General features: G+C 37.0%; 2 protein-coding genes across 4 annotated transcripts in view; one reads left to right on the top strand and one right to left on the bottom strand.

The window, feature by feature from the left end:
• The window catches only part of LOC150102902 (uncharacterized), a 646700-nt gene that overhangs the window by 58534 nt on the left and 574033 nt on the right, over positions 1 to 14133 (top strand). For all 3 annotated transcript variants that reach the window (XM_090397408.1, XM_090397406.1, XM_090397409.1), the window contains exon 2: positions 13417 to 13490. In XM_090397408.1, the coding sequence (XP_090253534.1) occupies positions 13470 to 13490 (21 nt within the window). In that variant the 5' untranslated portion in view covers positions 13417 to 13469. The remainder of the gene's footprint in view (positions 1 to 13416; positions 13491 to 14133) is intronic.
• LOC150102904 (uncharacterized) overlaps positions 8493 to 14133 on the bottom strand; it is a 32103-nt gene continuing 26462 nt past the window's right edge. Inside the window, exon 2 of the mRNA XM_090397405.1 lies at positions 8493 to 11029. Coding sequence (XP_090253531.1) covers positions 9723 to 10961 — 1239 coding nt within the window. The 5' untranslated portion in view covers positions 10962 to 11029 and the 3' untranslated portion in view covers positions 8493 to 9722. The remainder of the gene's footprint in view (positions 11030 to 14133) is intronic.

The following is a 14133-nucleotide window of genomic DNA, read 5'->3' as shown; positions in this document are numbered from 1 at the left end:
TGTGTCAACTATAAGTTGTTGTTGTTTTTATTTTAATAACTGAGGAGCAGACTGCTGTCATGTTCTGCTCGTAGTATTTTAACATGAAATCCACGAAACGTTCTAACCCCATTTCACATTAGTTAAATTGAGCAAAAATTTAATCTTCTAGTGTTACAAAATATAATTTTTTTCGACTGATAATTACGGGAATCTTTCACGTATTTACGTGCTAATTGATTTGCACGTGAATATCAAGATTCGATGTTGATGTGTTGCAGTTGACATGGCAGCTGAGCTTAGGTACATACCATATTTCTATTTATAATAAACTGGAAATTAGAATTTAAACGTTTTATTTGTTAAAGTCAAGCCAGTAGCATCCCTGCGAAGTAAATATAAACTGTCTTTCTTAAGTTTGAGTGAAGTTTTTTCTTTCGATATCAACTGTTTTTCGCTTCTGTTCCCCCCCCCCCCCCACCAAAAAAAATCAATATAATATTTTGCCAGCGGAGTGAAAAAATGATCTTATAGCTAACCAACCGTTTTGTTCAAAACATTTGCTATTGATTTGGAAATAATTCTATACTACTGTAATAATAACAGAGTAGCATAAAATAAGGAATTTATGTATAATAGATGTTATATCCACCACACACTAACTTTGTTTGTGTACAGGGATACGGAGTTCCGGCTTTAATTTGCGAAGATTTGGTCGATGTCAGTGGGAAATTCGTCTAACTTACCTAAATGCTGGGCTGTACAAATCTACTAAATTACGAAAATAATTTTAAAATGAAAGCAGATCATGCTTTGCTTCTGATGGTGTCAGATGACTAGGATATCCGTTGAATATCGAGTAAGATCGTCTGCTCTCTAAAATTATTTTATTTTATTTTATTTTATTTACCTTTTTAATTTCGTGAAAGAAAAAAAAAGTTTCTTGGTGTCTCCTTTTCTCCAAGCTTCGGTTGATTTATAATGCAGCACATTCTGTTTATGAACATGTTATTTTCTTTATGACTCTGTTAGCAGATGAGTGTTAGTCATTCTAAGATGTGCATATTTTCAATTTTGTGCTACGGAAGTAGAGGCTTGTGAAATCTTTTACCCATCAGAGTATGTGAGAAGTGTCGAATTGCTTGGAATTATCATCATGGCTAGGTTCAGTTTTACACATCAGAGACTCCAGGTATCCTGGAGGTCTCTTCTGTCGCTCAAGATTTTTTTTTTTCCCCCAGTCTTTTTTCTCATTGGTGACCACATTTTTTCAGGTCAGTAATTCAGTTGGAAGTCGTTTTGCCTGAACCTAAACCCGATAGTCGATACACTTAAGGATGTTAGTGTATCTTAGATAGAAACAACGATAGAAAACGTTCCTGTTCTGAAATTTCCAATAGCAGACGTCCCACACACATTTATTAGTTAGCTTCTATTGACATATCTGGTTAGGAAATATGACTTCAGCTTCGCTATTTATAGATTACCTGTTTTCTTTTCTTCACTGTGTTGTAATATTTAGTCAGCAAAGAATTACTCTGTGTACGATACAGTTTAATCATCCAGAACATAAGATTATTGCGATATAGCATACATCAGCAATAAATGTTCTGAGATGTATTTTTGTTTGATGCCCATCGATTTTAAAAAAGACAGCTGATAATTTACATAATACAGACGCCTTTTATCTGAGATTACGATAAGCTTCTTCCAACACCACCTCTAGAATAGCGGGCAGGTGCCTTTCGATTGGAAAAGACGTTGGTTCCATTCTCAACATGATAAAAATAAAAAAATTCTCGTCGTGAGAGGAAATCGGCCAAAAAACACATTTAGCCATTTATCTTCCACTGCTGTGGGTAGTAATTGGCCAGAGAATACACTAAGGTGGTGGATAGCTTAATGAAAATGGAATTTGTTTAGTTTTGAAGGCTGAGCTTGTATTGTAGTGATGTGTTGTGTAGAGTGATGAGTCGCTACGAGTCTTCGGGCTCTTGGAGATGTAATGTAATAATAATATTATATTAATTCTCCCGCCTTATTGGCACAGTGGTTAATGTACCTGCTCTGCAATCAACAGGCTGCAAGTGCGAATCCCACGATTGTCTTATTGGAGGCCTGAGGTGGCTTGAAAAAGTTCTCTTTGGAGTTTTGATCAAGGTTTCCGGACCACGTAAAAATAAATTTTAAAAAATGCAATACATAAAAAAACAAATAAATAAATAAAAAATCCTTATGGGACATTGCTTGTCTCACTTGCCCAAGCAAACTTACTTCCTCATGCATCACATACAATAAATCCTGTGTTTCCTATTCATGATGAAAGGTTTCTTACTGATTTTAAATGCTTCCAAAACATTTGGTCCGAGTTACGCCTGGAGCGATACGGAAAGCATTAGGAAAGTCCACTTGGTGATCCCTAACTGTCGCGCGATCTGCCAGCCATCACTTATCTAGGCGATGGTAACATATAGCCCGCCGACGAAAACGAAGAGAGTTTGCTACATCTTCAAGAGTTGCTGCAGTGTCTACAACGAAGGCATTCTCGTTTTTCTTTCCTGACTTGAGGTTATTAAATGGTTTATATAATGACGTATGTACATTTCTGATTTGTCTTTGCTACTTACTTGACTTGGAAGAAAAACGTATGAAAGGTAAAACTTGCGTTCTTCGGAATATTTGTCAGGTGTATACATTATATTTATCTCTGGTGTATACATTCAGCTTATCCTCAGTATGTTTAAATTATCTTTCTTCTGTATTCGCCACGTTCTAGTATGCTCCCATTCCGCAGAGGCTTTCTACACTGCTTGGAAAGAAGTCAACGGACACCATAGTGTGAGGAACAAATATCCATAGCGCCCACTTAATAAGATGTAGGATCTCCTTTCGCTGCGATGACTAGCAATCCTATGGGGCATATTTTCCACAAGCGTGCGATAGCGATCAATGGGGATTTTGGACCATACTTCCGTAAGCATGTAATGAGGTCCTGGACTGTTGTGAGGCGGACGTCCCTTGACCTTACTCGACGCTCCGGCTCATTCCATAGAGGACAGACAAGTGTGGTACCGTTCATCTCCACAAACCACGCAGTTACAGCAGCCACAGTGCATTCTCTTGCTGAAAGAGACATTGGTCAGTCGAGTAGAAGCGCCACATTGTAGGAAACATTGCACTGCATTGTCCAGAATGTTCAGATACCTCTGGGAGTTCAGTGTTCGTGGCACCACAAATAAAGGTTTCGATGCCAAACCAGGAAAAACAAGACTATACATGACACCGCCACTTCCGAATTTCATAGTTGGGGTTACTCTGGTAAGAGACGTTCACCAGGCATCTGTCACATTCACACTTGTCTATCTGCTCGGTAGAGGGTGTAATGCGATTCGTCGCTCCATAACAGCTCTCCAACCTTTCACATCCCGCTGTACATGCTGTTTACACCACTGAAGACAACGCTGCATGTTGGTTCGGGCAATGTTTGGCTTGCTTACTGCGGTTCTAAGATGAAAACCCATATTGTGAGCCTCCATTCTGAATGTTTTTGTGCAGATTCGTGTTCCAGTTGATGCCCGGAACTCCGCGTTCAACGTATCAGCCGACGTATAGTACTTGCAGATTACTCCCGCGCTTCCATCTTAATATGGTATCACTGATTGTTGACCTAGAATGGCCCAATTTAGTCAACAATTTGCCAAACAGATAGGCTTGCAACATGCCAGGCCTATCTGTTGTCTAGTGAACAGGCTGTGTCTTCTTCTTCAGCTTTTCCCACTTAAGTAGGGTCGCTGTTTGTGGTGAGTCTCCTACACAACCTCCTGTCTTGGGCTGTAGCCACATCCAAGTTCTTCATCCTTGGATGTGGTCCTCGTTCCTCCTCCACCATCTCCCTCCATCTCTTCTTTGGCCGTCCACATTTCCTCTTCCCCTGCACATCCATCTGCATGACCTTTCTTCCTACATACTCTTCCTCCCTCCTCATCACATGACTAAACCATCTCAACCTTGCCTCCTAAGTTCGTAACTTTCACCGTTTCCCTTACATAGTCATTTCTCAGACTATCCTTTCTGGTCACACCGCACATCAACCTAAGCATTCTCATCTCCCCTACCTCCATCCTGCTGATGTTATTTTTCCTCAGGGCCACGGTTTCCATAGCATACGTCATAGCTGGTCTCACTACTGTCCTGTAGATTTTGCCTTTTAGATTGATCGGCACCCTCTTATTCCATAGCAATCCAGCCATCTCTCTCTCTCTCTCTCTCTCTCTCTCTCTCTCTCTCTCTCTCTCCAGTTCCTATATCCTGCATCCCACTTCCTTCTCAGCCTCACCATCCTCTTTCATTGTGGAACCTAAGCATATAAAGTCACTGACCTTCCTGATGACATTTTCTTCCAGATTCCGATCTGTCTCCTGGCTGCCATCCACTTTGCAACACATATACTCTGTCTTACTTCTGCTCAGTCTCATACCCCCTCTCTTCCAGTACTTTCCTCCAACTTTCCAGTTTAGCAGCCACTTCTTTTGATTCTGCACACAGCACGATGTCGTCCGCATACAACAAAGTCCAAGGCGCGTCTTCTCTCACCTCCTCCGTCACCATCTCCATCACAATATTAAACAGGAACGGGTTTAATGCTTACCCTTGTGAAACAGGCTGTGTGCGTGTTCAAATTCCGCCTTGGGCATGAATGTTTGTGAATGTCTTTAGGGAACCGAGGGATTTTATCGCCAGATGTAAAACCATCGCCATGCTTACTAGAGACCTGAAATAATTTTGAAAAGTTCCTTATTTGGTCTCTTGTACGTTTTCGGATCATCTAACCCTAAACCCACTCATAGTGTTAATGCTTGTGTAATTTAGGTTTATGGTGTTTCTGTGGCATTCAAAGTGACAATCGATTTTGATTCTGGTATTTTGGGATCGGATTTCTGTAAGCATATAGGCTATTTTATTTTTTTTTATTTTCATATCGTGAATGCATTATCATCCACTTGTGATAAGGCACAACTTTTCAACATGTCAAGTTTAGAGAATTACAAGCGCTTTAGATTTAGAGTAGATTTTGGTATAATAATAGGCTAAATCGTATAAAATGTATAAAAAAGCATTTGATGTTGAATATTTCTGTTGCTAACAGACGTTTTTGTCCATTTGGAAGCTGAGTGACCGAGAAGAGCTTTAAGATCCATTCATTAAAATCGCACATGGATTATAGGTGGTTAGAGTCGGAGGAGAAAATTTGAGCAGATGGTGTTTGTCAGCGTATTTTAATAGAAAAATTGAGGACGCAGAATTTACTATTGGGGACAGTGCAGACAATGTCCCCAATAGCAGCGAAGGGTGGTGGTTCGTATGAATGTTTAGCATCTTGCAAAACATTCAAACGTCAGTGAATTTTCGTACAGCTAGCCAGTTTCTATGATACCTGTTCAGAAATATGAGGATTTATTTTGTCAGAGCGGTAACTTCGACCATTGACAGTCAGTATGCTGATAACTGCAAACAAAGTTTCATCATTTTTTTTTCGGATTGTTTTGTGTGCGGAATCCAACATTTTTTAGGGAGATTTTTGGAACTCCAATCAAATGCAATAAAATGAATCTACAGTTAGGTCGATTTGTGATTTACATAAAATTAAAAATATCAGGACATCTGTTGTGCAACAGATGTCCTTATATTTTTTGATTTTATCCTTTCGTTGGTAGTATTGTCATACACACGAAATGCTACCAAAATTATGTGAATATCTGAGAATTTCACAATGCTGTGTGCTGTGTATTGGTGAATTTATCTTCAGCTGCGGTTACAGATGTCACTTATTCGTAAGTTGGCCTCGTAGCTTGCCGTAATCTCTTCTTCCAGCTGAAGAGATGGAAATAATCCAGCTGATTATTAACATTATAGTACACCAGGTTGAATGGCAAGGGCTATATATATATATAGTAGATATATATATATATAGTAGATATATACTGTGAGGAAATGGTGAAAATGCAAACGGTAACATTAACCAGTAGAGATTGTTCCGATCTATACCCTACAGCGGAACTTCTGATGCTTTAAAAATTGCCCTGTAGGGTGATGATACTTCTGAAATTCAATTAACTCAAAACCAAATCATTTTCTTACATTTTACTTTGCTGTATCATTCAGCTTTTACGACTTTTCCTGGCACGTAGATATTCAGTAAAGAAAAAAAATCGAAAACATTTTTTATTTCATGAAAATGCCTGTGTAATCTTGTGGAAACGGCGTTTGCATCCATAGTACTAGGCCTGAAGGAAGACCGTTAAGTTCGATTAGGGTCATCGACTCGAGGAAATTTTTCTTAGCCTTTATTCCCGAGTAAATAATTTTATTTTGTAAATATGCCTGTGTAGCCCTGTGAATGTGGCTATGGTCTTTCTCCAGGTAGTATCCATAAGCCACATGAAGGAAAACTGTTATAAGTTTAATCCTAGTCACTGATTAGAGGAACTTTTCCTTAGCTTTTCTTTTCTCGCGGTTCTCCCAGTCAATCGATCTCGGGCACGAATTACTAGAATTTTTAAACCCATATCCCAAAACTCGACCATAGAACTTGCACTGTTATAGACAATAATACAGGTATTAGAGAGGGCCTAAACTCTCATTGATTTAATAAGAACTTGGGCCCGCTATCAGTGAAAGGCTTGAAGAAAATAGACCCACTTCTGAGCCTGTTTTCAAAAACTTAGCGATAAAGGAACCCTGCCTACTTTTTCGATAAAAGTTGTTAGAGGATTTTTTTTTTCCAGAATAATTTTCGAAGTATTTTTTATAGTGAGTACATGCTGCACTGTGGCTTTGACGTTTTGGGATTTGTTCAAGTTGCGGTGCAGTCTAAGTCTAAGATTGTTTTCAAACATGCTTAGACTACACCTAGTCTAACGAGCTTAACTGTTTCAGTATTTAGGCTTATTTATATTAAGAGAAATCCGGATAAAATTGATTCCGTAGAATGCTTCTATGGAGACAATTGTTCATCTTGTTGGTTCTGAACTGATTTGATTATTTGCTGACATTTCTCCAATTCCTCTTCCGTGTGATATCGAGAGCTAAAAGATGCTTGTGTTTTAGATTTGATGCATTTCAAGAAAAAACTTTTACGACTTTCCTGAGCAGTAACTTAATGAAATTCACTTACATTATATTTTATTTGCCTGGATATGCCATTCTCTTACATTTCTGTATTTAAAAATAATCTGCTATTTTGTCTGAAGCCAAGCACTTTTTGAATGATACGAAACGAATCATCAAGGAGGATGAATACGAGTTAGCGGCTCTTTTACAGTTCGATATTAAACTGATTTTGAATATTGATCTATGGTAAGAAAATTTCGACTGTGAAATCTTAATCTTTATGTGATTCCCACTTACGAAAGGTTATAGGCCAATTGTATATTAGTACCGTGAGTGAGTTAAGGATTTTTTTTTATTTTATTAATTTTATAATTTTTCTGTATTTTTACATAGTCCGGAAACCCTGCTTTTGAATCCATATGCGCATGTAATCATGAATGTTATTTTGTTTTTTATTTCATTAACATTTTGATAAATTTTCGTATAAATTCTGATTATGAAAATTTGAAAGCAAAGGTTAATATCACGTGTTAAATGTTAAAAAAAAATTAAGATTGTCAATACAAATTAAAACTTTAAAAAATGTATTCTAATAAGTTTTAAGGCTTTAAGTTTTGAATATTTTAAAAACATGTAAATTTTTAAAATGCGCAATTATAATTATTTCATTATTTATGCATGTTTGTTTCCTTTGATTTTTTTTTTTTGATGAAACATCCGTTTTTCATAATTTTTATATTTTATTCAATCTTTTGGCTCATCTCAAACCCTTCAGTTAGCCAGAGTCATTGCAAATAATAAATGAAATATCTTGATTATAAGAATATCCTATTCAAATCATTCGATTATAGCCACCGCTAATTAGCTTATTTTTTGATAGTTATGTAAGAGAGCATATGAGGAAACAGTTCTTCATTACAGAGTTTAAAATAAAATTAACCTGGTTTGAAATGACAGTGAAAAGCATAGCTGTTATATGGGTATCGTTTTCCATAAATTTCAAATAATTTCGAAGTATACAGTGTACGAAAGACAACATGTTTTTATTTAACCATTTTTTAAATAATAATAATAATAAAAAAAAAACATTGTCTTTCTTAGAACTCCAGGGCGTGGTTTTTGCCACCCAATAGACTGTCTTTATATTTTATATTAATGATTCAGCGTATATTGGGCTGAATTTTTTTTTTCTGTCTTTATTACTCAAGTTATATGTTAATTGAATTTATTGACTATATAGTGCAGCGTAATGATATCTGCGTCGCACTTTGGTATTATTTACTTTAACATTTTGCATAATATTTTGGTTGCATCAACTTAAGTTTATAGATATATCCGTTTATATGCTGCGTGAATCTTTTAATTGGTTATGTAGATTATTTATGAAGAAACAGAGACTAAAATTTCTTGCTGAAACGTTTATTACAAACGTAAAAATTTAACAATGTATGAAAAAACTTATCTCTAACTGCACGTCACTCTATAGGAACACGGTTTCAAATAAAACAAATTATTAACAGGACACTCCGTAAGATGGCGCTGTGCCCGCTAACATCACATACATGTAGAAAGTGGGTACTTTGCCACAAATACAAACACACTAAGAAAGTATTCACAATAACGTCATTATTATAAAAGTAAGTGAATAGCATTAGAATTTATTTCAAGTAGAAAAGATAAAAGCCCTTTTATATATAACCCCGTTATGTATAGAAAGAATATTTAAATTCTCTCTCCTTTACACAATTAATATATTAGCACATAATATAGACTGTCTTTAATACGAAAATATACCCGCCACTAATCCAATGTAACAATGGAAACGAATGCGAAGAGCACACGGTTTGGAAAGTGCATAAGTACAGAATGGGAGAAAGACTTCTTGTAGGACTGATACCTTTTATTGGCAGCCTAAATGTTAGGCCTAACTGAGTCGTCTAAATCTGAAGTCAAGTGGATAAACCTGACCACAAAACCCTACCGTTAACAGACCACTAAAAGTTTTCCAAACGTTAACATGCACGCCATTCCCTTTCCTTTGTTACTCATGCAAAAATAAAAACGTGATTTCTGTACAATATTCGGCACGTGAAAGAACTCCTAACTCTTTGAACTATTCGTTCTCCGCAAAGAACACTCAAAGCATAGCGAGTTTTGTGACCAGCTTGCTGTAGCACGATATCATATCACCTACTTGGATCACGTGCTGGGACCACTGACCACAGACAACTTCTAAACTATACCCTTTATTAAGGGAAAGAAAATATGATTCTTTATCTTATATATATTTATATATATACATTACTTAAATACAAGGCAAGATGTGCTGACCAGCAAGTCGTTCGATTCTCTCACTAGCCCAGATATTCCTAAAATATAACCACAACACTGAGAAGTTTAAACAACCTACACTAAGTGTGTAGATACTGATACCACTCACACTGATACTACGGACTCAAAAATTTGTACTGGTACCAGGATAGACACAACCTATCAATGTGATGAAGTATTGAATCTCACCAGATCTTTGGAAGTGAATTAGAAACATAGCTTTTTGTGAGCCACATGTCAATCGATATTTTACGGAGGAAAGACATTAATGTAGCCCCCTGGGCTACTTGAAAGAACTGAGCTTAATTAGCCATAAGAAGATGTTGGTACTGATTTTGATAGGGGGATGAGGTCATATTAAAATTGACCGCATCGAAACCATACCCTTTACTTGCCGCATCATTTACGTTAAAATTCACGTTCAGACCCCCTGTGCTGCTGCTGCTACTGTTCAGGAAGGGATTATCAAAGAAGAGAGACAGAGGATTGCTGTTGTTGGCAGCCATATTGCTCGCTACACGTTGTGCTTGATGGGAAGATTTCACAGTGTTGTTAGACGTCGAGGATGACGAATTGCCGCTTGGGAAAAGGTCGCCAAGGTACCCATAGACATTGTCGAAAGCGTTCGATGATCCAAAGGAGCGTGTCGTCTGCGGAGAAAATTGTTGGTTCGACGCTAACAGCAGGAAATTTGGATCCAGTTGTTGCTGTGGTGGGTTGGGAGAGAGGGACCGTGGTCGCTGACAGACTCCACTAGCGTTCGCAGCAGCTGCAAATATGGCTGCTGCAGCTGCAGCAGATTGTTGATGTGACGTGGCTAGCTGCTGTTGCGCCATCTGGTGAGCTTGCTGCTGAATAGTAGCGCGTTGTTTGATGTAGCTGCTAGCTTCAGTGGGGGACATCCTATGTGACCGCTTGCTGTTTGTCTTTAGCTTCGTCGAGCCAAATTTTGTCTGCGCAAACGTGGCAGTAGTGAAGGTGAGGGGTACAGTCGACTTCGGAATGAAACTGTTGACAGGACTGGTCGATTTGTAAGTCGGGGATGGTGAACTTCCGAAGGGGCTTGAGGATGTCGATCCAGACAGCGATATGTTGCTTAGCTGAGAGGCTACGCTGTCGATTGGCTTGAAACATTGAGCTTCTGGATTGAAGGTCCGGCATATCTCGCGATCGGCATTTTCTTCTGAACTGTCCGATTCACTGTACAAAATGTTTACAGTTCCTTTTTCTCCGAGCCTGTACGAAACTTCTCCGGGATCAATCCATACACTTAGTTCTTCGGGAAGGTTTTCTTGAATGTCGATGATATCCATGCCAGTCGCTCGTGCTGCAATCTCAAACACGGGATCTAACGGTAGTGCTGTTTTGACACAACGAAAAGCGGACCCCTTGTAGGGTCTTTCAGGATACCAGTGGCCTTCGAATTTTTGGTTAAGAGCTTTCTCGAGTTCTTCCCCGAACTGATTCACGCGGCGTCTTGGCAGTTTGTTGTAAAGAAAGGAAATGAGGAAATTGAGAGCGACTTGAATTTCTACGTTCATCTTTGTGATGAATTGATTTGTTGATTTCTTGAGAAATAATTATTAGGGTACTTTCTTATTTTAAGTTTCTGAAAGAAAAAAGAATGAAGTAATTAGAGTTCTGTAAACAGGCATTTGTATAAGCAGTAGTACTAAAACTGAAGAAATTTAATTTAAAAATAAAAATTTAAAAGAAGAATCCAGGTGTAATATTTTGTTTCAGTATTTATGTGTTTATCCTCTGAATATATTTCTTTAACAAGGACCAAAGAGCTGGATTTGTATTTTGTTCTTCTCAGATCACAACATTATATTAACTAATCTCTAAACTAATCTCCATTCGTGCATATATGAACTGCCGTTGCATTCATACACATATAGTCAAGTCTATAAGTCCAGCTATAAGTTTTTACTTATAACTGGCTTGTTTAAGAAGCCCCCGTTTTGTATATTTCTTACAAATTTCTTGAATACAATTTAATTTTGAATTAAGTAAATGTGAGGGTTCAGCAGGAGAGAAAAAATACTTCGATTTGGAGTGTCAATATAATAAAGATGATAACAACCGTCAGTAATCATATTGTATTACAAATGTGGTTTAAACTGTTTCCGCTCCACACATGAGTGTGATTTATATACTTCAGGGGATTGCCTTTTGGCAATCGAAGTGTTTTACATTTCCTATGAATCCTAAAATTTTGTATGACTTGTCTCGAAAATTTCTGCATAATGAAACAGTCGGATCCTAAGACTGGATAATATAAGCAACTTGATCGCGAAAAATTGGAGTTGATTGGTTTTCTGTGGCATCGTGATAATCAGGATGGTTGTGTGGTTATCACAATATATTTCTCTCGAACAGCGAGGTTTTCGTTAACGTCCGTACCATTAGGAAGTAAACCTTCCCTATCGTGGCTGTCGGGATTATAAATGTGGCATAATATTTTACCTTGTGTAGTTCAGCTCTCCTGCAGCCAACTACTGTGGTGATATAGGATGGAATTAGAAACAAGGTTATTTTGGGTATCCTCCACATGCCTTCCCTCTTTCTTTTGAACTCAAAGACGTCAAACGAAATTCAATCTTGTCAGAGACACACAGGGACACAAGGAAGACGCGCACACACACACACACACACACACACAAAGAGAGAGAAAAACAGAGATGTGGAAAATAGCCAAGTATCGATGTGTTTGGCGTGCTTCAGTGACATTTAGATCCCTTTCTTTCTTTTTTTCCATTCGTAAAATTGAGATATATGAATACGGAGTATTTATGTATCTTGAGTACACAAAAAAGTGAGTACATAAATACGGAGGGGAAACTCCGTATTTAAATATGCAGTTTCCTTACGTTTCTGATTTTTTTTAAAAATATTTTTGCATCTTGACAAAACTCAAGTAGATAAAAATGACTGTTGGTTATGCACGAATGCTATTAACAGGGTGATCAGTTTTCTAAAATTTGTTTTTTTGCAGAACATAACTCATGAAAATATCAGACACGATTTTGTTTGAAAATTAAAAGAAGCCAAATGACGGAAACGACTGATTCCAGAACCATCGAACTTGAGGATTAAAAAAAAAACAGTAATTTTATAATATTTTGTTTTGATATGTACTATTAAATATTGGAACTGAATTAATTAGTGCCACGTTTTCTACGTACGTATTATATCCCATGACCTTTCGACCGAATAAATACTTGCACGTCAATGTTACTTTCTCATAATTTTTATGATAGCTTTTATGATTTTTTTTTTTTTTTTTTTTTTTGAAAGTGAGAAAAAAAAAGTCGGGAGTATAGGAACAATTTCATAACAGTTACTTCATTTAATACTGTGTACGGTAGACTTATGCTCTCTGGGTATCGAGAAAGGTCGATTGTTTCACGGCAGCCATTCAAGTTGCAATGAAAAGAATTCCTCTGCAGAATAAATACACACTGATGCTGTTTCTTTTCCGCTGACTGGGCGATCATCTAAGATTTCTTTACTTCCTATATAATCATTTTCTTCAGATCCACTTCCTCGAAAACTAACACACACACACACACACACACACTCTCTCTCTCTCTCTCTCCCTCATGATTTTATACATGACAATATCGACAATATAAATATATATATATTGACCAGACAAATATTTTTCTCGACACCTTGTTATACCCCAGTATAGCAAGTCTGGTGTGCGACATTAGTTGAACTAAAAGAATGAAATCGTTAATATGAGGGGGATCCAGTTTAGTGCACACGAGCCATCGATTAATATTGATATCTACTAAAATTGTCGCAGGTGAAATAATTATTGTAATCAATATAGTTCACGCAATGAGCCTAATTTCACCAGCTCACCTACTATAGAAACTATTTCTGAATCGTATTAGCTAATGTAATATCGAGTCTGTTGAATTTCATTCAAGAAATACTTCACTTTTTTATGCATTCAAATTTTTGCTCTTCTTTTCTTTGTTGCAGATGCAAGACAGAAAAGGAGGAAAGGAATTGCAAGGAAACTTCAGGATGCGTCCATGTTGAAGGCTGTATTTTCTGTAAGTAAAATGTAGCTCACATGATTTTTTTAAACAATTTTCACTTCATCCTTTTCTGGATTCAAAATATGTTTCGTGAGAATCGTGGTGAAAAGTCATCCGGTACTACAGGGTGGGGTAAATATATGTTGCGTAGTTCGTGTCATGTAGAACGAATTGTTTATTTGTTTTACAGGTGAACCATATTTTGAAATTACTCGAAACTGAATTTTCTTGGTAATTTAAGAAAGCCTTTTTTTTTAACACAAATATAAATATAAAATACCAAAAAAAAAAAAGCCTTAACAGAAATAAAAGCACGTCAGATAACGTTTTGGTGTTATCTTTCAAAATGTATACACAAATCTAATTACTGTAATAATTATACACTGGCGAGTGGGAAATGAACAAAAATAAAATGTAATTGAAAAATCCACTGTGCGCTACTTGCTTCTAATTAAAAATTGTATTGTTAATTACGCTAATTAGCTTCAGAGATCTCTTATATAGCAGTAGATTTCCCATCGTGTTGCTAATTATGACAAAATACTTTATTTAAAATATGCAGAGTTACCTGATTACTATAATTAGGCTATCGAGAACAACAGTTAACATTCCCAACCGAGTCAAGGTTGCATAAACTTCGATGTGAATCCCACTACCT

Source organism: Typopeltis vanoorti, chromosome 9 (assembly GCF_054136105.1).
Source record: "Typopeltis vanoorti isolate ZY-2024b chromosome 9, IOZ_Tvanoo_1.0, whole genome shotgun sequence".
NCBI lineage: Eukaryota > Metazoa > Arthropoda > Arachnida > Uropygi > Thelyphonidae > Typopeltis > Typopeltis vanoorti.
The sequence above is the reverse complement of the archived record's forward strand: the minus strand, read 5'-3'. Positions and strand labels throughout refer to the sequence as shown.